The sequence below is a fragment of the Halichoeres trimaculatus genome, unplaced genomic scaffold, assembly GCF_033239565.1.
Source record: "Halichoeres trimaculatus isolate MK-OKI-2021-1 unplaced genomic scaffold, fHalTri1.1 fHalTri1_scaffold_2, whole genome shotgun sequence".
Classification (NCBI taxonomy): Eukaryota; Metazoa; Chordata; class Actinopteri; order Labriformes; family Labridae; genus Halichoeres; species Halichoeres trimaculatus.
The window spans coordinates 31,814,423-31,837,851 of NW_027437180.1; the positions used below are offsets into that span (position 1 = coordinate 31,814,423).

Genomic DNA, 23,429 nt, shown 5'->3' on the forward strand with positions numbered 1-23,429 from the left:
GTCTGGAGTGATTACGCTCTACTATTGGTGAAATTTTGAACACTATGCAGTTAGATTCAGATATAAAACTTTTTCTGCAAATTTTACAAAAGGAGATGAAATACAGCCTTTATTCAGAATAAATACGAGCACATCATCAAATGTGGAGGTTTCAGTTTTAAGTCACACTGAGACAGAAACATTCCTAAAACCTATATATTGAGAAACTTGTCAAAGAGTGTGTTTTATGTTCAAGTATTTCGAATATGAATGTTAAAGTTATTGTTATTCCACTTTGCTTTCACATGCTGCTCTTACAGACAGGTTTGCTGGAGTCTGAGTTCAGAAGAAAGCAGCTGAATACTAGGTTTTGTTTTGTTTTGTTTTTCAACAGAAATCACTCTTCATTATCTTTTCCACAGAGCTGAGGTACTTTAACCTCTGGCTGGCATCATCACCTGTGAATGTAGTTCTTTTCTAATGATTTGGGGTATGATTTCTGGGACCGGGAACATGAGGCACAGCAGACGCTTCTGTAGTAAGGGTAAACACAGAGTCGGGCTTGAACCACCACCACACAGTTATGGTACTGGTCACTGCATGACGGGTCTGTGGAGGGAGAGACGATACGGGCAAAGAATCACAATCGACATTTGAGAAAAGCAGGTCTGTTTGTTGAAATCAACCTGATAATTACCAAGCTTCCAAGTAGACTTACTGATCTCAGCTACACAAGGTTGTTTGTTGCATTCTTCTCGGCTTTCTGGAGTCAACTTTGGGTCACAATCGTTGCTTGGGACAATGTTATCAGTGAGACAACGCACTTCACGCACTCTATATCCAGTGTTGCAGGAGCGTGAACACTGAGGAAAGGAAAAAGTAATTTCAGTGCACTGTTTTTTTTTTTTTAACAGGGTTGAGACAACAATTTCAGAGTTATATTAGCAAACAGGTTAATAAAAACACACTTTTTCTTATCACTAATTTCATAAGCTTTGGGATACCAAGGTTATAATATCTTTGGATTTGTCATTATAGTTAAGTATTAGTTAGTTTTGGCCTTTTTTTCCATTATAGTTAAGTTTTAATTAGTTTCAGAATGGACTTTACTTTTACTTAGTTTTTAGTTTTGCAACAAGGCTTAGTTTTAGTTTAGTTTTAGTTTAGTTTTAGTTTAATTTTAATTGTTCATACCTTATTAACCAGTTGCAGGATTCAAAAAGGTCAGAGTAAATATTTTGTAATACTGTTTATTTCCAAGTCCAACATAGTGCTCGCTGCTCAGTCAATGCTTATACTGAACTGTTGGCTGCTGCCTTAATAAAAAAATAAAAAAAATAATATAAACTTAATATAAAAAATATAAACATAAATAATGTAAAAAAATAATGTGAACATAAATTTTATAAAAATAATATAAACATAAATTATATAAAAGAATATAATATGAGCTTTGATAATTAGAAACTTGTACTCTGTAACAATAAAGTCAGACACAAGTACAATTAAAGTCAAACTAACATGCAAGTAAACTATTACAGATGCTCTGATTCATTGCTCCACTACGTTTCGTCGCAGCACAGCGTACAGCCAGTCAGTGCAGTAAACAAGCACGTCCCAGAACGTCGCTTTGATGGCTGACAACTGCCTAAAACTGTTGTAAAAATGGTTGGGAAAAAGTGTCAGATTAATTCAAATCCCAAAGGCTATTAATATTGTCAAAAACGATAACTAAGGACATTTTGTCTCTAATTTAGTTAGTTTCAATTAGTTTTGTGAACACAAGATACAGCTTTAGTTTACTTATCATTTCTGGTTTTTTTTTCTAGTTTTTATTAGTCTGAGTTAACTGCGATGTATTTTAATTTTTAGTTTTCGTTTTTAGTTTCGTTTTAGTTAACTATTATAACCTTGTGGGATACTCACTGCACTCCAATCTGTGATGTACCATTGGACACCACATGGTTTCAGACTACAGTGCTGAGTTGTGACTGGCTGAGGAAGACTGGAACATTTCAGCTGGTCCACAACCTCCTTCACACCATCGTTGTTAAAAATACAAGCCACACTCCGGGTCTGTGTACCATTGCCGCACTCTGCAGAACACTTAACACACACACAGAAACATACACAGGTAAGGTAGATCCTCAAATGGTCAGTATTTCATTGTGCGAGTGTGTGAATTACCTGACTCCAGGGTCCTGTGTACCACTCAAGGCGGTCCTGACAGGGGCCAGAGTCACATGATGTCACTTCAGGTGGGCGTTCCCCTTCACAGCTGCCCAATGGAAGATCAGTCACATGATCGACCAGGCACACTATTGCTCGGGTTCGATTGCCTTGCCCACAGTCTGCAGAGCACTGAGAAAAATCAAACACACACATAAATAAACCTTTTGACACTTTTCAGTCATGGTTTCAAACATGATCTCATTTTTCCAAGAACTGTGCAGGACACTTCCACACTCAGAGTTTTTCACATTACCTGTTGGCTCCAGAGGGAGGTGAACCAGCTGCGTGCACATGCTCCCATGTCACAGTTCTGTAGTGTGTCTGGCCTTAAGTTCATGTTACACTCCTCATCCTCCTCCACATCTCCCTGGTTGCTCACACATACCACCTCCCTGCTGCGCTGGCCCACTCCACATGGCACTGAACACTGAGTAACAAAGGGGTTGGCAAGAGGGACATAAGTAATTAAGGTCAACATCTTTAACACTGTAATGTACGTATAAACTGAAAGGAAGAACATGTCCTGTTATTTTATTTTTAGCCATATTCCCATTTTGAAAGATAACCAGATGTCACACACCAGATCTATAGCACCCAGGCAAGGAGGCAGTTTATAAAAAAGAGCTGGAGTTCACCTGGGATTCTCTTCTCTTGAACATTGGTTCTTAAAGAACAACATTAAGATCTCAGTTCTTCACTCTTTGATTTTTGGCTGCAGACTTGTGATTTGTAATTACTGTATAAATCTAAGGCTAACCCACACTGCAAGGCAGAGGATAGTTAATTTAAGGGTAATGCATCAATGATACTGAGGTGTGTGTATGTGTGTTTGTTCTCACTGGGCTCCACTCAGACCGGATCTCCCACTGGCTACAGATCTTCAGCTGACATGTAGACTTGGTCACTGGCATATCAGACAGCCCACACATCTTTGGCGGCACAGTAACCGAGGTCTCTGTCCCATTGCTGTGAACATGAGTGACCTGACGGCAGATGACCTGGCGTTGCTGATTACCCGGTCCACACCTCCTGCTGCACTCTGACCACTCCCCAACATCCCAGCTGTCAGCCCATCACAGGTGGAGGAGATGCAATCAGCATTACTTTAGCAAAGATTTCACATGGTCAGTGTCATCAGTTTGACAACAAATTTGCTACTCATCCTGTGTTCAGTTTTTACTAAATCTTCAGTTTTGCAATTCTCTGCCGCTCTTACCCTGTTAGAAAGACATATTTAACACATGCAGGCTGCCAAGGATCAGTGGCACGGTAGCCAAAAAGATTTTGAGATCCACTTAATGTACTGGCATGATGTTACATTTTTGGCTGCATTAAGTTCTAATGTTATTTACCACGAGTAATGGAAACCAAAACCACATCACATGGAACAAACATAGTCAAATGAATCTGTATATCTGTTCTGAGTACGGGACATCAGAGGTGTGTGTGTGTGTGTGTGTGTGTGTGTGTGTGTGTGTGTGTGTGTGTGTGTGTGTGTGTGTGTGTGTGCAGGTGTGTGTGTGTGTGTGTGTGTGTGTGTGTGTGTGTGTGTGTGTGTGTGTGTGTGTGTGTGTGTGTGTGTGTGTATGTGTGTGTGTGTGTGTGTGTGGGCAGCTCACTATGCAGGACATGGCCGCGTGTTGCATTCTTCTTCCTGGTGTGTTGGTTGCAAGTTGAGGTCACAGAGGTCAGCGGGGACTGTAACCCGTGAATCTTTCTCAACGCACTCCCACAGTATCCGACGCCTGCCTGGCAAGTGTGCAGACACACACACACCAAACAAACAAAAATGATATTAAGTGTATGTTTGTCCACACAAATAGTACTACAAAACTACGCACAATTTTATTGTTCAGGTTTGAATCTTTTTTTATAGTTCTTAACAGCCACACATTCATGAACACTGACACTCACCAATACCACACGTTGTGCTGCACTCTGAGCCCCCACTCTTTGTCCAGGTGTAGGTGGTACAAACTTCTGGTGCCACACTGGGGTCTGAGGGAACCTGGTTCGGGTGGGGTCTCTCTTTGTTGCCATTGTTTGTGCTGGCATCTTGGTGGACTTTCTCACCAGTGTGGGAAGGGGTTACTTTTGTCACTAAAGATAAAGACTGTTATGACACCACTTGACATGCAAGTTTCAAAGAAAAGGAGTTGCTGGCACTGGAAATGTATGATGGTTAGAAAACACAACTAAGCAATAAATGCAGACAAAGACAAGCACAGGCAAATTCACTTTGTGTCGCAAAAAACAACTAAAATGGGACATTAGATTTCCTGTCAGAGGTTGTTAAAAGCAGTTTATCATAATTACAAAGTGAAGTTACTTTAGACATGTTGAGTCTGGTGGCCTTCTTTAACTTGTATTGAAACAGCTGACAAGTTTAACACATATTCAATAATAAGCTAAAAACTGACTAAATTTTAACCATTTTCTTTAATTATGTTATACCTCTTTAAATGTGTCTCAACTGACAGTAACAAAAGTCCATGACACAATTAAATGCTTTCATTAGCTGTCGTGACATAGTAGCTAACACATTATTAAATAAGTTGTTTTCACAAAGTCAAGCCTGTCAAAACTCAGCAGAGTCCTTTGTAATAGAAGTGTTAGTTCAGAAGATACTGAATGCTAATGTTAGCATTGTGAAGTTTTAAGCGGCAGCTAGGAGGCGGAATCTCCAAGCTAAAAGTAAGCAAGGGAATGGTTGAATGCTAGCATCAGCTGCATTTTGATTGTAGCTAGATTACTCAGTTTTCAATAACTGAGTCTCACATTACGTATTTTAAATGCTATCAAACAGCAATGTTATCATTTAGCAACGTCCTAGTCACAGTTGATTTAGCTGGTAAGTAGTAACATGCCAAAGTTATGTTTACGCAACCAACAAATTATCTCATTTGTTTTTGTCACACAAAGTAAGACTCTCCAGATTTTCACTAGCTTATCAGTCTTATTTGTTGATAATCAATATGGAATACGACCATCATAACGATTGGTAAGATTCCCAACATAAGTGCAACCTTGAATGTAATCTATAACAAGAATATGACAAGGTGGCCCTGAAGTGCATAACAGGACGACAAACACAAAAACAAAAATATAACTCAAAACGACAGAAAAAGAAACACATAAATATAAAATGCAAAAGAAAAAGCACTACCACTTTTTTGTGTATGTTTTTGTTGTTGTGTTTTGGACTTCAGGGCTATATGTAAATTTCAAAACATCAAGGCTTCAATCAGCTACAAAAGGTGTTCACTATAATGTGACATCATGAGCAGCTATGAACTTATGTTTTTTATTAAAGTTCAAGAGGTATCTTAAAATTAAGTAATGTAATAACAATTAGGTGCTTTTGTCAGCAGACATCCAAGTTAAGCTGTTATCTATTACAGACCAAGTATAAGGCTGTGAAAATAAATTTGCCCAAGTGAGGGGTCATTGTCTAAGTGTGAGGTAAAGAGCTTCTTCCCAGAACAAAGATTGGCTTATCAAATTTTTAATAGAACAATTTTGTTGAAACTAATATAATTTGGCGTTACCAAGAAACTGGAGTGAAATCTGAACTACACACACACAAACACACACAAGGCTCTGTCCTGCACACCCAGACACAAACAAAGCATCTGTTATGTGTTATATTCCCTGATGACAAACCCAAATATTAAGTCTGAGAAACGACACTGTGGTCATTTGAGGTCACTCTAATAAAGTTTTAATTGCGTTCATGCATCATTGTGTGTGTTCTCTCACCCAGGGGTGGAATATCAGTAGGTGTGACTGGCTTGTGAGTTGGAAGTGTGTTTTGTAGAGGCACACTGTATTCATAGTGTATGCTGGGGCCTGGTTGTTGGTAGATTAGCTGTTGGGAATGCAAGCAGAGAGGGAGAAAGAGACAGATGAGGAGTATGTTGTACAAGGATCAGAAGTAATACAGCTCAAGTAATGTTATTTGTAGTAGTGAGAGACTGATATACATAAATATGTAAGTCTTCAGCGATTGGTCCAGGTGCAGTGATGGACTCTCCAGTGCGGGAACGGATTTCATTGGGTCGTTGATAAATCAGTTGTGTTCCCACAGCAGTGTAGAGCCCTGGCCTGTCAATCACCCAGTTTCCATTGATAATAGAGACGCCAGTTTGTGTCCGCAAAGCTGAAGGAAAACCACAAGTTCATCAGTTACTGTTGAGCTTCATTTAAAACATGGTGTACCTCTGTGTGTACCTAGATAGTTTCGGCTCTTTATCGTCTCCTGTATGGTGATGTTGCGTGCTCCTTCAGGAATCTCAGCAATCTTATGGTAGCCAACGCGAAGGAAAATTCGGGAGAAATTCCCCTTCACCACTTCATATCCCTGCCAAAAAACATGCATACACATGAACACACACATAATCACAGAGGTACAAACCCTTCACACTACATGTGTACACCTACCTGCACAACCAGCACACAACAGACTGCTGTGTATAATTCCTCAGTTCCACTGTTTCACATTTGCTCTCTTTTCCCCTAATTTTACCAGTGCATCCTAACTCTCTCCCTCTTTCTTGCTTGAACTCTCATAGCTCCCTTACTTCACTCCAACAGTTGGTTTGAGTCGGGGAACTTTTCCGCTCTATTTTTCTGCTCTCAATGCAGATCTTTATTTTGGAGTTTACCTCTTCTGTTCTCTGTTTGTCATGTATTTTAACAGGCCTCAAGCCACCCTACTTCTCTACTGATGTTTAGAAATCTGTTCAAACTGAATGTGTTGGTCATAAACATGCCTAAGTCATCCAAATATATTCCTTGGCCAGTTGTGCAGATATCTCCCAGTGTCCTTACTTAGTTTGGGGGTTAAGGGGGGAGTTTTTAAATGAAAGACAACTGTTAAAAAATGAAATGCTTTCCTCTGGGTTCAAAAGATAAAGCCGTAACTTCAGAGTATTTCTAAAATTTTGCAAATAGACCACCAACACAACTCTAGAAGATAGAGAAAACACAAAATGTAACATGCAACATGCACATAGCTTTTTAAAACTGTAATTTTTCTATTATGTTCTATCCTCTTGTGGATGTCCTACCTCAACAGGGGGCTTTCCAGTGTTTGTATCCCAGGAAAGAGCACCCGAAGGTGGGTAGAGGAGACAGATGAAGTAGTGCAGGAGAGCCAGCGCTCGACCCTGTCGCAGGGAGCCAAGCTGCTGCCACAATCCAGCCATGGAGAGTCTGAAGGAGGAGGACACTTTACACACACATACTCACACACGTTACATGGGGGAGTGTGTGTTTGTGAGGTGGGGTTGGCTTAAGGGATGGGAGGGATAACAGTTTAAGTCTGGGGGAAATGTTTAAAGAAAGTGAAAATTGTTGAAGCAGATTTCTTCAAGTTGTTTCCAGTGGAGGTCACTTGTATTTTGCACCTCAGTATGAATGTTGTGACAGCAAATGAAGTGTGTTTATGGCAAGAGGACAGGACCCTGATGTGTTTGCCCAGGTCTTATCCAAAACTAATAACTCTCCCTGTGAATCTTTGGACACACTTCACTCTTTATTGGGCTCTGACATCTCCACCCTTTTCTTGTTTTCACTAAAACTTGCTTTGTTCTGAAGTTCTTCTTTTGTCTTTTGATGACAACAGAAAGAAGAAAGATGAAAAAAACTTCAATAGCATGGATTAAGGATAATTTAAAAAATATGTCAAATGTAACCGCAGCATATCACTTCCCTGTCCTTCTGTAGAGAACACTGTTCACTTAAAACGGAGCTGATTTTAGTGGTGATTCAATAGTCTTTCATCAGTGATTCGCACCCAAATGATGCCAATTCTGTTGTGACTCAGATTAACGTTGCACTATGTCGGGAAACAAGGAAATCGATTCAGACATGACTGTAAATCCACTGGCCAAAAGTGAAACCCCCAGAGTGACAAACACTCCAAGGCTTCATCTGGAGAGGTAATGGCAATATTTGCATGGATGTTTAAGATTTGGGGGTATACAAACACATATGGGTGCAATATATTTCCCTTGCTGAGTGTTTTGGCTTTTGGCAGATGATCCTCTGAATGAAGACACAATGAGGTGCAGCTTTCCTGGATTTTTAACCTTCTATTGTTTTATGTTGAGTTTCTAAGAGAGAGTTTTTACCTAACATGCGATGCAATGAAAAGACATTCAAAGGGCAGGTGTAGAGTGGAGTTTTTTTCTTACCTGTTTTGTTCTTGGAGGGAGTCGCAGAAACCAAAACATGTCAGAGTTTTCCCTTGTCGATCGCCACAGCTGTTCAGAACATGGGTGTGAAATCATCAGTACAACTCGTGTGAATGCGTAAGTTTGTGCCTTGAGAGCCACAAAGATATATGAGGCACATATGTGTGAATAAGGCAATAAAGGATGATGCAACGTCTGTAAAACAGAGGGAAACGATCAGGACTGGGAAAGCCGTGTTAGTGAGAAAAAAAGCCTCATAAGGACAATTCCCTTCACCTGAAACACGCTGGCTTTGACCCTGCACCACAAAGCATAATTGCAACACTCACCTTTATACTCAACATCTAAACACAGATACTTTATGTTTTACTTTTTATTACTCTCTGTGGGACACAGCCAGATCCTAGACGCCGGTCCCCTGCAGAGAAACATCACTGAGCTATGACAGGCTCTCAAGGAGCCAATGTCAGACAGGAACTACAGGGCTACAGTGTCTGTTTTCCACTTTGACAGCTTAATAGCAGCTATGTTTGATTCTATACACACATCATGAGTACTTAAGTTTTAAATCTGTGACACGTACAAGCAAACAGCCACACATTCACTTCCATGCAATCCACCAAGGTGCAGGTTTCTTCCAACATAACTCACAAGTGTTTAGTTTTCATCTGTTGCAGCTTTTCGTGGGATTATTATGGATTCAACTGAGTTGCCCCCCCAACTCCACAGAGTGTTAGTGAAACTTAACAGGCAAACCCTCATCCAAACCCAGGCTGGCCATGGCCATGGAAGGCCGTTGATGTCTGCTAAAAGCATTGACTATAGCAGAGCTTGCCCTTCCAAAGCATTAAAACCATTATTTTTTTTTTACTTCAAAAAGAAGAAAAACATTTCTCCTGAATTGCATCTTATAAAAGGACCCAGAGGAGGAAACACCCACTGGCTTACACTTTGTTACAGTTCATTGAAAATATGTTTTAATGTGCAGTAAAATTGTGAGCTCATGTAGATTTGGGAATGGAGGGACTCTTGCTGATGGATTAAAAAAAATATTATACAAAGCCAGTTCCTTTTAGGGGTTCAAACATGTGTGACTATTCAAAATGTGTTTAGTTAGTGTCTCTCCTTGCTGGCCACTCTGACCACAGTCCAACAAGAAGAAAGGAAGATTAAATAGAAAAAGACAGTGAGTATGAACAATACAGTTGAAAAATTTAGCTCAACACTTGAGTTTAAGAGTTGTCCTCTGAACATTCTCTGTTTTTCTCCTCTGTTCTGCACTTTTTTTTAAACTTTCTCATCTGCTTCTTCTCCCCTATTCCATTTCCTTGTCTCCTCTCCTCATTCTCTTCTTCTTCCCTCTCTGTTTTCTCCAGCTGTGGGTTGTTTGATGTCCTTGTGTCCCGTCCTGGCCAGCTGCCTCTGAAACCAAATGAGGGGTTCTGTCATACCACTGACACCTGGATGTCCCTAAACCCATGGTTACTTCCCTAACAACCAACCCCTTCCCTAGCTATCATGAGAAACACTGGGAGACCACCAATCAATCACTGAAATTCCTCTGCAGCCATCTGTCAGTGTTGGCAGGGTGTCAGAATGTGATATTTTTCATGTTAAACATGTCTTTGTGTCTTATGTAGACTAAAGCATGATTAGATCATGCTGTTACAGGCCTCAAGAAGCATTGTTACTCTACCAAATATGCAAAACAGGTGAAATTAGCTGTTTTTAATGCATTTGATGTAAGATAAGGGCCAAGAGAGAAGAAAAGTATCCTCTAGCCTCCAGCTAGAAGAACGCTGTGACAGTGAGAGTGGTTGTTTACAGTCATTACAGGTCTGTCAAATGCATCCAGTGAGTTTTAGGCTCACCTCTCACCTCTTCTTAATAACAGGCTTGAGTGGTTGCCCAGGTGAAGGAACACACACCTTCTGAAATAAAACATACACCTTTCTGGCCAACTGCTGCAAACACATACCTGTGGGGTCAAGCAGAACAGTCCTTACAGTGCAATTCAGGGTTTGTAAACAGCCTGTGAACACAGATTAGAGTAAGGTGTAAGGTGCCACACACATTTCTTTATGTTGTATGTGCTCAAGAATATAATGTTCATAAAATGGTACAAAGAATATCAAACTTCTCATTAAAGAAATTTTTAGTCAATCAGAAAATTTATGGCTAGACAAAATGCTTTGGGTAGCAGAAGCAGGGTGCTGAAGTCACCCTGAGTTGGATTATACTGACTGTACTGAACTGTTCTCAGTCTACACACCACTCATTAAGTAGCTTACATATTAGATAAGGGAAACATTTGGATCAAAAAACATCTAAGGTGCATTGATTTGTAACATCCAAGGTATTATTCAGCATATCAAAAACCAAACAGTGTGTAAAATAGAATCCGGCTCCCCTTTCACCACATGCAAACTAAAATTGTGAAGCATCAGTGAAATAAACTGTAAAATACATAAAAATGAAAAATAGCATAAAAATTCATTTGAAATATATATACTTGGAAAATTATCTGATAGTTCTTACTTTGTACAAATGAAAAGCCATGGTAAAAAAAAAAAAAAATTAATAATAATAAAAAAAAAAAAAACTATCGTCATTCCTCATTTTCTACTATTGTGTCATACCAGGTGGTCGTGCAAAAATCAAAAAGCCTGTGTCAGCTATTTGTTGGCTGTCATGTTAATAATAACATTATTTAAATAGCACCTTTAAAAACATTAGTTTACAAAGTGCATAACAACAGAGGTGCTAAAACAAAATAAATCACATTAAATGAATAAATTAAAAGCTAGCAATTAACAGCGCAATGGTAAGCCCATATCTCAAAATGTACAGAAACTATATCAAACTCAACCAACACAGGCAACATAAGAACCTAACAGCATAGAGGAAGAACACAGAGACCAAAAGTAAGAACACACAAGTCTAAGTAGGACAGTAGAAAAGATAAAAGCAATAAAAATAAACAGTAGATATAGAAAAAAAAAAGAGATTAAGGTTATGATAATAAAAGTAAGAGCCAGGAGTTAGAATAGCAATAAGAAAAAAAAGAAGAAGAAGTTTTTAAAAAGTCATAAAATGAAGAAGACAATTATTTTTGTATTTAAACATTTGGGGAAATAGACACATTCAGCTTGATGGTATTTGAGACAAAGAGGTTTTAGCTAACGTTGCCCAAAGGCTGGATTCATAGATATAGAAATTCATTGTGTGATTTATTTTAACAAAACACAGCTTCCAAGTGATCGTAAACTAGTTCCATGTATTTCTGAAATAAAAACATGAAGTATTTTTCATGTAAGGCTGTAGTACCTGTTTTCCGCCACAAGAGAGCAGACAACGCACAAACCGGAAGCAGGAAGTGGAGTCAACGTCAACGTGCGAAATTCAAACTTCTGGAACAAAACATCTCATCCGGAGGCATTCTTTCCCATGGCATCTGGTTATTAACTGAATTAATCTGCTTACTCTCTGGTTTTCAACAGTATTCAGGTATGTCTAACGTCTACACGCAGATTTGCGTTGTTATGTGGAAACTCAAACTGTGTTGGCTTCAGAGTTCCTAACTATTTTAGCTGAAATGCGGTTTTCTGTTGAGTGACGGGAGCTCATCAGAAAATTTTACGTTTTTTTCTGCAAACAAAAACAGTTTGTGTTTTAATTTTTGAGTGCTGTCGTAAGTGTTGGTCAAACCCAGCTACTATAAAAGCCTTTCTTTCCACGCAGTGAGCTTAATCTTTGTGCTGCTGAAGGAGGGAGGATGCCTGTGGAAAGGACTGAACACCGTGGAGTCGACGAGCTCTACAAGTATTATGAGGTGTACGAGACTATCGGCTCAGGTAATAACATTGACGTTTGTAACCGGTTAAGCAGCATAGTCTTTTCCCATGTCTTTTATAAACCCTGTGTTTGTTTTCAGGGGGCTTTGCTAAAGTCAAGCTGGGTCGACACATCCTGACAGGAGAGAAGGTGGCCATTAAAATCATGAACAAGAAGGATCTGGGGGTCAGTCAAAGAGAGACTCTGTCCACCTAATTGTTATACAGTGTAATCATGATGAATGTAACAGCTAAAATGGACTAGTTCATGAATCATCTTTCGTGTTTAAAGTTTAACACATTTCAAGTGGTAAATGCCTTTTCAGGAAAAGGTGTTAAGAGCAAACAACAGTTTGTTGTGTAATCTTACAAATATTAGATATAGATCTAACGTACAACAAGTTTTTAGTTTCATTGAAACCTTAGGATTCTTGCTGCAATATTGGTCTATTTGATTGTTTTTGAATCATAAAACATAAGCACCATAGAGAAAATCTTTTAAAATTCAAGACCAAGTAATAGCAAAAGTCAGCAAGTGACTTTTGTTTCATTTGGCACTTTTTCTCAGCTTATTGTCAATTAAAGTGTGAATAACAGATTTTGAGACATAATGTAACTCGACACGGGCAATATCACTTTAAAATTGTCTCAAACTGTTCATAACTACTCTTCATCAGCCTCATTTCCACTGATTTTGATCTGCGGCCCCTAATTTTCATCGTATGTGCATGTCAGTGAAGGTCTGCATGAAATGCTTCATAAAATTTTTTTTTAAACGTAAACTTTACTGGTTTCCACACCAGGACGATCTTCCTCGAGTGAAGGTGGAGATCGAGGCCATGAAAAACCTGAGCCATCAGCACGTCTGTCGTCTTTACCACGTCATAGAGACCTCCACTCAGATCTTCATGGTGCTGGAGGTAAAGCACACACACAACCAGTGCGTTGGTCAGTGAAGACCTGAAATTGTTCTATCCACTTATTTGATGTCTTATTCTTCTCTATGTTTCTGCTTTCCTTCTCAGTACTGCACAGGGGGAGAGTTGTTTGACTACATCATAGCAAAGGACCGTCTGTCAGAGGAGGAGACCAGGGTGTTTTTCAGACAGATTGTGTCAGCGATGGCTTATGTTCACAGTCAGGGATACGCTCACAGAGACCTCAAACCAGTAAGAACAACTTCTGATTATTGACTGGAAGTGTGACTGAGAAACACAGCAACAAAGTGTGTGTGGTTTTCTATGATAGCATATTATATTAATGTCTGCTTTAATGATTTTTCTCTGAATTCAGGAAAATTTGCTGATTGATGAAGACCACAACTTGAAACTGATCGACTTTGGATTGTGTGCTAAACCTAAGGTACATTTTACAGTTATTGTCACACTGTATTTATGATCAAATGATTACTCCCAGTGATAAAAAAAAAGAAAAACATAGAGTTTACATAGAAAGTTGTACTGTAGTCAATGCTATAACAAAGTAGTTTACATGGAAGTCAGCACCTGTATACTGTATGTATACGCCATGTCTTTAGACTGTGCTCTTTTTCCCAGGGGGGTTTGGGGTATGAGCTGATGACGTGCTGTGGGAGCCCTGCGTATGCTGCTCCTGAACTCATCCAGGGGAAAGCATATATTGGTTCAGAGGTGAGGGACCCATGTTTTACTTCTCAACCAATCAGTGTTGCAAATTCAAGATTGGTCCATATTGAAGTCCCAAAAACTTGCATTTGTTTTTTCACTTGAGGCTGTGATTGCCTCCCTGCTCCACATTCCTACTTTTTCATGGTCTCCTGATCATATTTGCTGGTGCATGACTCAGTGCAACTGAGCTGTGAAATCCTACCTGTAGCACCTGAAGCTGAAATTGTGCTATGTGCTGATGTGTGAACCTGCAGGCTGATGTATGGAGTATGGGAGTGCTGCTCTTCGCTCTGCTCTGTGGATACCTGCCCTTCGATGACGACAACTGCATGGTCCTCTACAGAAAGATTACAGTAAGAGTGTTGATGTCCCAACGGCGCTTCATTTCTGAAAATGAATATTTGGGCGCCTGACTCTGAACTGTGTGATGAAAAGCATTTCATTCATTTTTGTAGTAAAAACTAAAGATAGAGAAGCAGATCCCGAAACCAAGGAATCATTTTTTCCCTTCTTTTTGTCCTCAGAGAGGTAAATATGATAATCCCCACTGGCTCTCTCCAGGTAGTGTCCTCCTCCTCAACCAAATGATGCAGGTACAAAAAAAGTCATTTTTCTTCTTTTTCTTTTCTCTGAGCTCCCTTTGTCTTTCAGTCTGATGTATTTTAAGTCCATAGATCTGATGGTTATGCTGCAGATCTTCAGTTTTCTGTCTCTCTTCGATGTTAATTTACTCTCATCAATGAAAAAAGTCAATACGACTTAACAGCGATGGTGTAAAGATGGTGTTATTTGTGTCTAATTTTATTAATTTTCACAGCATGACATTTGTAATCCATTAAAACTGAGCTGTAGTTTCTGTGTTTGACCTGTAGGTGGACCCCAAGCGGCGTCTTACTGTTCGTCAGCTGCTGGACCATCCCTGGGTGATGAAGGACTACAATAGCCCTGTGGAGTGGCACAGCAGGCAGCCGGTACGCACAAACACACGTGAATACACAGTCTTACTGATACAAACAGATTCACCAAGACAAATGTGGCTGCAGCTTTAAATATTTCTCTGCACTTTTATTATTTCAGAATGACTCTCATGATAGATATTATTGTTTTTTACTCATAAAAGGAGAATTTGACTTGTCTTTTATGTATTTAATCGTCTTTTTTTTTTCTTAAGCTTGGCCATATAGATGAGGACTGCATCACTGAGATGGCGGTCAACATGAAACGATCCAGACAGAGCACAACCGCGCTGGTCAAAGAGGTGCTTTGATTTTATTTATCATGACCAGTTGATGTAACTTGGATGTAGATTAAAAAAGTGGTGAAGTCTTTCTTCTTGTTTTTGTTTGCTGTCAAATCATCGTTACATAAGCTGTATCTACTACACAGTCTGATGCGTCTTTACTCCCACAGTGGCGTTATGATCAAACCACAGCCACCTACCTGCTGCTGCTGTCAAAGAAGCAGAGGGGCAAACCGATCCGCCTGCGCCCCGAGCGAGTGGTCTGCGAGGACTCCTGCTCCCCTCTGCACCAGGGATTACCGGTCAGAGTCAGGATCACAACTCCCAACGGAGACTTTGGGCTTTTCACTGTCTTCAAATGAGCTGTTTCAACTGATGTGTTTCAATGAACCATCTCTTGTTTCTTCTCTACTTCTCAGACCAGAGAAGTCCTTCACTTCAGTGAGGATGAGGATGCAGTGATTGTGGGGTCTCTAGATTTTGGTTTAGAGTACATCGATGATTGCACGTGGGTGTCGGTCACACAGTGTACACCTCAGGGGGTCAGAGGTCAGCCAGATGGAGCTGCAAGCACCAAAGACACAGTATGTGAAAATGAGCCAACTGCATGTCTCATCAAGTCTTGAAGACCTTGACTCTTTAACATCAGAGAAACAAACTCCTATCAACATTGTCTCTACAGAGAATAACGTCTCCATCAGTGGAGAGAAGACATGGTTACAGCCCAACCCCAGAGAGAGGTCGAACAACAAAAACAACAACCCAGCAGCGCCAGGAGCGGAGGGTCAGAGACCAGGAGCGAATCAGTGAGAACAAGGAGAACGTCACAGCGCAAGAGAAAGATGATGAAATGTTCGCGTTGCCTCCTCCTCGAACTCCTGCATCCAACAAGAAGAATTCCCGCCCCAACAAGAACGTATTAACCACACCCAATCAAAACACCAACGTGAACGGCAAACCAGTCACACCTAAAGGTAAGAGAAATCTCTTTCAGGCCACCAGTGGGAGTAATGATGCGCTGGCTGCGGGGTTTGGTTCATCACACAGTTTATTTGTACACTGTAATTGTTTTCTCGCTCCAAACAAGAGCTTGAAGTTAAATCTCTATTAGATTATTTGCATTAGCCAACTGCCCCTCTCCACGTTGCTCTCTTTTTCATTTATCTGTCCCCCGCTCGGTCTCACGCAGCTCCCATAATCACAAGTGCCACATCCACATGCCCCACATTTGCAAGTAAATTGTCTTCTGGTAATAAACTCATTTATTGGTCCAGTTTTTATTCCAAAGCCACTCATATTTCTATGATTTAGCTGTCACAGCGCTGCTGAAAAATGGACACACACTCTCGCACACATACTCACTTATCACTTATCACTGTCAACACAAAGGTGAGGTTATTATCAAAGACCTAATTCTATTCACTTATCTGTATATGAAGGACGCTAATATGGATGGAGGGTCATTTTAGTCTTAATTATTTGTCAGAGTGACAAAGACGTGCAGCTTTATTGGTTTCTTCTTTGAACTCAACCAGACTAAGTCCTGCAGCTGACCTAGTTGGTGTTAAACCCTCTGGAATCTGGCTCCTGCTCTGTGTTCAGCCCCTTGTTCTCTAAGCTGGAGTGCAGATATGCTGCCTCTGACACACACACACTTACACACTCACTCACACACAAAACGTGGTCTGTGTGTGTCTGTCCCTAGGCGTGTGCTGTGACAGGTGTAGCTGTCTCTTTCCTCTGCTCACTGTCCCACGTGGGCTGTAGTGACATGTGTTCTCTTGCCACTAAAGCCTAGCTCTGTCTTTGAGGTGTGTGTATGTGTTGGTTGGTGTGTGTGTATATGTGTGTGTGTGTGTGGACACATTTTTGTCAGGCTTCTTGCTCTGTGTACCAAACCTTTGTGTTTGCAACATCAATGTCAAAGCAGGCTGGTTCCATGCATAGGAGCAGAGGAGTGTGCTGGTCATTTCTCTTTAGAGGCTTTGAGGTTTAGAAAATATTACTGTCACTGTGGTTCAATTTTAATTCCTTCCAAAAAAAAACTGTTTGATTTGTATTTTTGGCATTATTATAGAAATTTGCCAGACATGCTGCTCATAATTCATATGTGGCTTAGGCCAGGGGTTCCCAAACTTTACTATGCCTAGGCTCCCAAAACAGCATTTGTTTCTGTCTGGGGACCCCTTTTGGAAACCAACACTCAATGCTTCAGAATATGTAAAGAAATGTCAACGTTAAGAATGTATTTCCTAACTTTTATTCACTTTTCAATAATAATTACATTTGTTTAGAACAGGAAGTAATTAACAAACAAAAGCCAGATTCACACAAGTATGTTGCAAAAGGGAGAAGGCATTTCAGGGCTCTGTCAGCCAAGGGGAAATACTCCTTTTTTACATGTAGCCAGTAGTTAGACAGGGGAAGAGCCTGGGGATGCACCGTTCCAATCCTGGTATCAGGTATCTGCGTCGATCCAGCCCCTCAAAGCTGGATCAGGTATCTATGTGAAAGGATCAGTCGAAACTTGACAGTAAAGCTAAACTATGCTTTAGTCTGCCAGGTATAAAATTTTAAAATGAAAATGTCATTTCTGTAAATTCTGAAGCATTTTTTTAACCAAACTGCAGGTAAACATTTAAAAACTTATAGTTTAAAAAATATTAACTTCAGTAATTCCAGATGTACACATTTTTGTCTTTTACTCAAACATTACCAGTCTTCTACCACAGTAGAGCATGCAGGATTTTACTTAACGCTGGTATCAGATCAGGATCGGTATTGGTCGATATTGAAAGCCCAGGTATCAGTATGGAGACCAGAAAAGCTGGATCCCGGTGCATCCCTAGAAGTTCAGTTCAGTTTTTTGGATAGCTTAATAACAGGCACAAACTGCAAGGTTTGTGATTATTATTGTTATTATTACATATAACGACATTGTGATGCGGAAGTTGCAGCTGTCACACAAAGTGCAGATAGGAACAATCAGAAACATGTGGACCCAGCACTTTATGTTTTGTATGTTCAGAACAAATGATTACCAAAAAAACTAAATATAAATATAAATGAATAAATAGATAATTAGATTCCATTTTTCCTTCCCTCCAATTTTCTGAGGCCCCTAGTGCTAGTGCTCTCTAGCAGCCCCCACTTTGAAAACCACTGGCTTAGGCCAATGGCTAAACTTTTTCCAGATTAGGTTAAGGATCCCAAATCTTTTTCTACAAAGCTGTAGTCATGCCCACCTTTCTGTACGGATCAGAAACCAGAGTGGCATACAGCAGATATCTCACAGCACTTGAAGCACATCGTTAGACATGCCTTAGAAGAATCTTAAAGCTGGGAAAACAGAAGCTCCATACCAATTTTTTTGCAGAAGCCAAACATCAGCTTCGATGGACCAGCCATGCCTTGACTCCAGCCTTCCCAAACGAGTTTATTATTCCCAGCTGCTTCCAGGATAAGATGCTCCTGGATGTGAAGGAAAGGTTTAAGAAAAATGTCAAAATGAGCTTAAAAAAGTGACACAACAGCTGAGACACCTCAGAGACCTAAGCAAGGCCTCTTGGAGAAGACCAAAGAAGAAAAGTTTCTCCATCAAAGAAATTCACTTCCTCCCCCCCTACACACATTGCTCTTAAGCATTTGAGTCCAAAATCGCCCCCTGGGCCAAGCTGAAGATCCACAAAGGCAGAGGAGAACACTCATATGTGACCACAGCAAGGATTGTTTTTTCATTATGAGTTAATGTGCAGGTTTAGCTTTCAAATGATAGTTTCTTCTATAAAACACCCCAAACACAGCCTTAAAAGAAACCTATGCATTGAAACCCTGAAGAACATTTATTTAATGTAGAGTGATTTTTCGTCAGGTGTGTACAGTGTATACTTCTGCCTTGTGTGTGTTCCAGGTGGAGGGAGTGGCTCTAAAGAGCAAAATAAGAAGAAAGCAGCAGACATCAAGGAAAGTGCAAACATTGAAATCATGGCTTTCAGTCCTGAGAGAAGGTAAGAGTCCAGCAGGATGAATGAAAGTCCTGAAGAGCAAGAAATGAATAAAAGTGCTTAACATCAAACCTCTGGTGCTCTCCAGGTCTCGATCCTTGGACATGGCTGCAGTGGACAGTGGGAAGAAAAAGAGAGGTGGAAAGGTCTTTGGTTCTTTGGAGAGAGGTCTGGATAAGATGATCACTATGCTCACTCCAAGCAAACGACGAGCCCTGAGAGACGGCCCCCGAAAGATCAAGGTAACAACTCAACCTCCTTGTCCTACCTGTTCTGTGCCACACAAGCGGTGTAAACAAAGCATTTCTCTGTCTGTCTTTGTTCTAGGTGCAGTATAATGTTACTCTGACAAGCCAAACCAACCCAGACCAGGTCCTCAACCAGATCCTCTCCATTCTGCCAGAGAAAAACATCGACTTCACACAGAAAGGGTAAATGAAAAAACACAATGTATCCCTCTTTCTGATTTTCCCACCAAGTTTTCAGATCAGTCCTAATGGTCCTGTGTCTTCTCCCCCTTCGTTTAGCTACACGCTAAAATGTCGGACATATGGCGACTTTGGGAAGGTTACCATGGAGTTTGAGCTGGAGGTGTGTCTGCTGCAGAGACCGGAGGTGGTTGGAGTCCGGCGCCAAAGGCTGAAGGGAGACGCTTGGGTGTACAAGCACCTGGTGGAAGATGTGCTCTCCACATCCAGTATCTAAATAATGCACTTCTTCATCTGTGACGGCCAAAAGGTTAAAAGTCAAAACAGAGGCGCAATCAACAAAAACAAAGTGAATGAAAGTTGGGAAATTGTATGTTTATACTTTCAGATAAAGTTAGTGATAAATAACGATGTCTTTAGAGCTTCTTGGTAGCATACTTGCTCTTCATTAATGATCCGTCTTTGATTATCAGCTCTAAATATTTCAAACTGTCCTCAGGCCAGCCTCTACACAGAAAACATGTTACATTAAATGTATGAGCATCGCATGTCAGGATCCTGTACAGAATTTCTTCTTTTATGTTGCATATTGTTGTTGTACTTCTCTTCTTCCTCAGCTGAAGCTGCTCTCGGTCAATCCTCTGGAGATGATCGTATATATGTATGATATGTAACAACACGATTTACAGCACACCCTCTGGCTATGTATTACCATATTTATGTCTGGATGTTGTTGTTCTCCGCTTTAGGTGCTAAACTTAATTGAATAACAGAAAGAAGCAGAGCATTACTAATTTAATGTCATTGTTTTTTTGATGTACATGTGATTATAGACCCTCTGTTGTGACACTTGTACACGGTTATTTGTATGAAGCGTCTTATTTCTTATCCATACTTGTCTTCTTTTAAACTGTCATGTTGCGTCTGTCAGAAGTCTGATGACATCAAAGAGAAAATAAATAGTTTCTTGTGTGTTTAATGTGCTTGTTGCGGTGATTGAGAGTCGTTGATTTACGTCTGACATCAGGTGTTGAATCTTTTTTTGGTTGTCTTCATTCAGCAGTTTGATGGAGCAGTGGTGTGTTTTACACTCTGTCAGAGTCCTTCTGTTCCTCTTCCTGTCTTCACTCCTCTCTGTTGCAGTTTGATGGTGACTGTTCGGTTTAATGACAGCAAACATTTATTATCCCTGCCTGTTGGATATGAGGGGAAATGTGTTATTCATTACTGCAGGTGTTTCGTGTGCGAGTAATGTGAATTTTCAGCATTTCAATGCAACAATACTTTGATTATTCCCTCAGCTATGTTGTGTTTTATTCTGGTAAATTAAGAATGAGTCATCTAGCTGCAGGAATTTGGGTATTTGACTTGCTTGCTTGCTAAAATTAAAGATAATGATGAGTCTCTGACACTCAAAGTGGTGTACGATGATTGTTATGGCAGAAGCGGCTGCAGGAGCATGATTGTTATGACGAACTGAATGGCTAAATAATGATCATTATTGCCCGCAATGTATGAGTAAAAAGAAAAAAATGCTCAGAGATGCCACTTAACAGCACTGCAGAAGGCTGCTGGTTATTAGTGGCAGCTTCTCCTTGGTGTCTCAGCAGGGAGGGGAAGGTTAACAGTGGGTTGAGGTAATGTAAGAGGGGGTTTCACCTTAATGGAGTCAAAGAGAGTGGGAGGGCGGTGGGAATGATAGCTGAAGAAAGAGATGGGAGGAAAAAAACAGAGAGACAGAGGGGAAATGAGGCTGGATCATAGAGATTTATTACATGGCCGTGGCATCCTAATTAGCATAAAGACTGGACCGGCCCACTCAAGCAGAGAATTAAAAACCTTAATTGTGCTGTCAGCCTTCCTCTCTCTTTCCCACTGTTGACTCTACTTCATTCTGCTCGCATTCGCCTCCGCCCGCTCCCCAGCACCCCTCTCCTCCCTGCTTATGAAGTAGCCTGGGTCCATGCTGTTTAATTGTTGGTGATAAATGGGAAGCGGGATGTTTGTAATTGTCTTAGAGATGGGGAGGGAAACAAGGAGATCATGTGGAGGAAGCGGAGAGGAGTTTTCCGCTTTAGTAGAAGGGGGTGAGGAGGTTGTTTATCAAATTCTTGTTTGAAGGAGGAAAGTTAGCTTGGCAGATACAGGCGGGGAGTGTTAGTGGCATTTATCTAAGGCCAGACGCCAAGGGGTGTGAAGCCAAAGAGAGTGAAATGCAATTTACTAAGACTTTGAAACATTTTGTGATGGGCAAACAGCTTGTCCAGGATGTACCCTGACCCTGACCTGATTACTGCAGGAATAAGCTCCATGGTCCACAATCTCAAACATGATAAGCAATAAAGATAATGACTTTAATATTGCAGATACAAAACTCTTAAAAATAGTACTATGATAGAATGGAAAAAAAAGGGCTAAAATATAAGAGCTTAATATAAAGCTTAGTGAGGGTCTACCCACAGACAGTAGAAACTACGGATGTAGTCTTCACGACGTCGCCTATCTGTGACTGAAACAGTAAAATGAAGCCAATTAGTGGGCGTGGCCATATTGGGTATGATGCAGGCTTTGAGCTGTGTCTCTGATTGGACAATAAGATGATCATAATATCTTCTAAACCGCTGAGTTAGAAAAAATTCACCTGAAGTTAATGTTTCAGATCCAAACCGTTTTTTGAACCAGGCTGTAACTAGGTTTTTTGATGCCGTAAAATTCTGTTTGTTTGTTTTTTTTGCTTGGTGTGTATGTGGTTTTCAGTCTCTGCAGCCCACCTCATGCGAATTCTTGATTGATAGCAACTTTTCGCACTTCTGTAAAGGCTTCATTTTTCTAAACCCCCTGCTGTTGCCCCTTGGGTTTTCCCTGCCGTCTTACTGGTCTTCTGGTTGAGAAAGACACTTGATTCTTATTGGTCTGAATATCCTTAACAAAAGTTTTCACTTCAAGAAGCAACGCCAGAGGCAGACTTATCCCACATCATATCAAATCAATCTACTGAAAGGAGAGCAATGAGCTTAGCTTCTGCTGTTGACGCCGTAAGACTGTGGGGTGAGGTAAAACCATTAGTTTCCGTTAGCATCATATTTGTTGTGGCTAAAACATTAGCTTTGATTAATGGAAATGTATTCAGAATCCTATCCAGCAATCAAAGCCGCAAAAACTTTAGATAACTGGTTGCTAGGGTTGCAGAATTTCAAAGAATTTTCAAAGTTAGAGGTTAGTTCCGGGTTAGTCCTCTGCGTTTGCCCCTCAAAGAAAGGAGTCAGCTCTCCAGAGAGTACTGCCCATGTGCGAAGGGGAAAACGTAAACAAAGTCTTCGTCAGTTCAGAGGTCATTACAGCCACACAGCGTTGTCTGGACTGACACAGACTGCAGCAGAGGACTAACTTGGAGCGGACCATGATGGAATATTGGTGAAAAATACGAATTTTTGGATGATTAATGCAGTTTTAGGAGCGGCGCTGTCTTTGCCCCGATGGATCCCATTATAAGGACGTCCGCTGCACGATTTTGGATCTAAATATCTCCCGAAGCACTGCTTGGATCAGGAAAACCTTCTGGGTGAGTATTTTGTTCTACTTCATGCTATAAACAATGTAAAAGCTGTATAAACCGAACTTATCCTTTAACAACAACAAATTGTGATTGATGATCTAATGCGCTTGGAATCGTTTGCATGTGTAGCATGAGTGATTTATGATACAGTTGCAGTCAGTCATGTTGTTTCAACCAAGATCATTTTTTAAAACCTCATTCAAGTTGATTACAAGAAAAAAAGAAAAAAACAAATAAACAAAAAAAGTGCCCAAAAGCTAGTGAAAGTTGAGCTAAGCTTCATCCTCGTATAGCAAAAAGCTTTATCTGTTTGG

The 23,429-nt window shown here is 40.4% G+C and overlaps 2 protein-coding genes across 3 annotated transcripts; one reads left to right on the top strand and one right to left on the bottom strand.

Annotated features, from left to right (window-relative positions):
• Positions 1–345: 345 nt before the first annotated feature.
• Positions 346–7,418, bottom strand: adamtsl7 (ADAMTS-like 7). The gene is made up of 12 exons (XM_074682820.1): positions 7,281–7,418; positions 6,442–6,571; positions 6,195–6,370; positions 5,971–6,079; positions 4,126–4,311; positions 3,831–3,960; positions 3,051–3,273; positions 2,465–2,638; positions 2,167–2,340; positions 1,906–2,085; positions 698–842; positions 346–588 (listed from the first exon to the last, which is right to left on the bottom strand). The coding sequence occupies exons 1-12, from the start codon at positions 7,416–7,418 to the stop codon at positions 434–436; spliced, it is 1,920 nt and encodes a 639-aa protein (XP_074538921.1). The 3' UTR covers positions 346–433.
• Positions 7,419–11,747: 4,329 nt separating this feature from the next.
• melk (maternal embryonic leucine zipper kinase) lies at positions 11,748–20,522 on the top strand. Of its 2 annotated transcripts, none has more exons than XM_074684714.1 (18): positions 11,748–11,915; positions 12,176–12,262; positions 12,343–12,428; positions 13,045–13,161; positions 13,267–13,410; positions 13,535–13,603; positions 13,798–13,890; positions 14,142–14,240; positions 14,412–14,480; positions 14,760–14,858; positions 15,059–15,145; positions 15,298–15,429; positions 15,547–15,711; positions 15,810–16,101; positions 19,038–19,134; positions 19,220–19,373; positions 19,459–19,562; positions 19,659–20,522. In XM_074684714.1, the coding sequence occupies exons 2-18, from the start codon at positions 12,184–12,186 to the stop codon at positions 19,834–19,836; spliced, it is 2,064 nt and encodes a 687-aa protein (XP_074540815.1). In that variant the 5' UTR covers positions 11,748–11,915; positions 12,176–12,183; the 3' UTR covers positions 19,837–20,522. The 2 variants fall into 2 exon arrangements, with proteins under 2 accessions (XP_074540815.1, XP_074540808.1); XM_074684707.1 differs by having other exon boundaries at positions 11,749–11,915; positions 12,150–12,262.
• Positions 20,523–23,429: the final 2,907 nt, after the last annotated feature.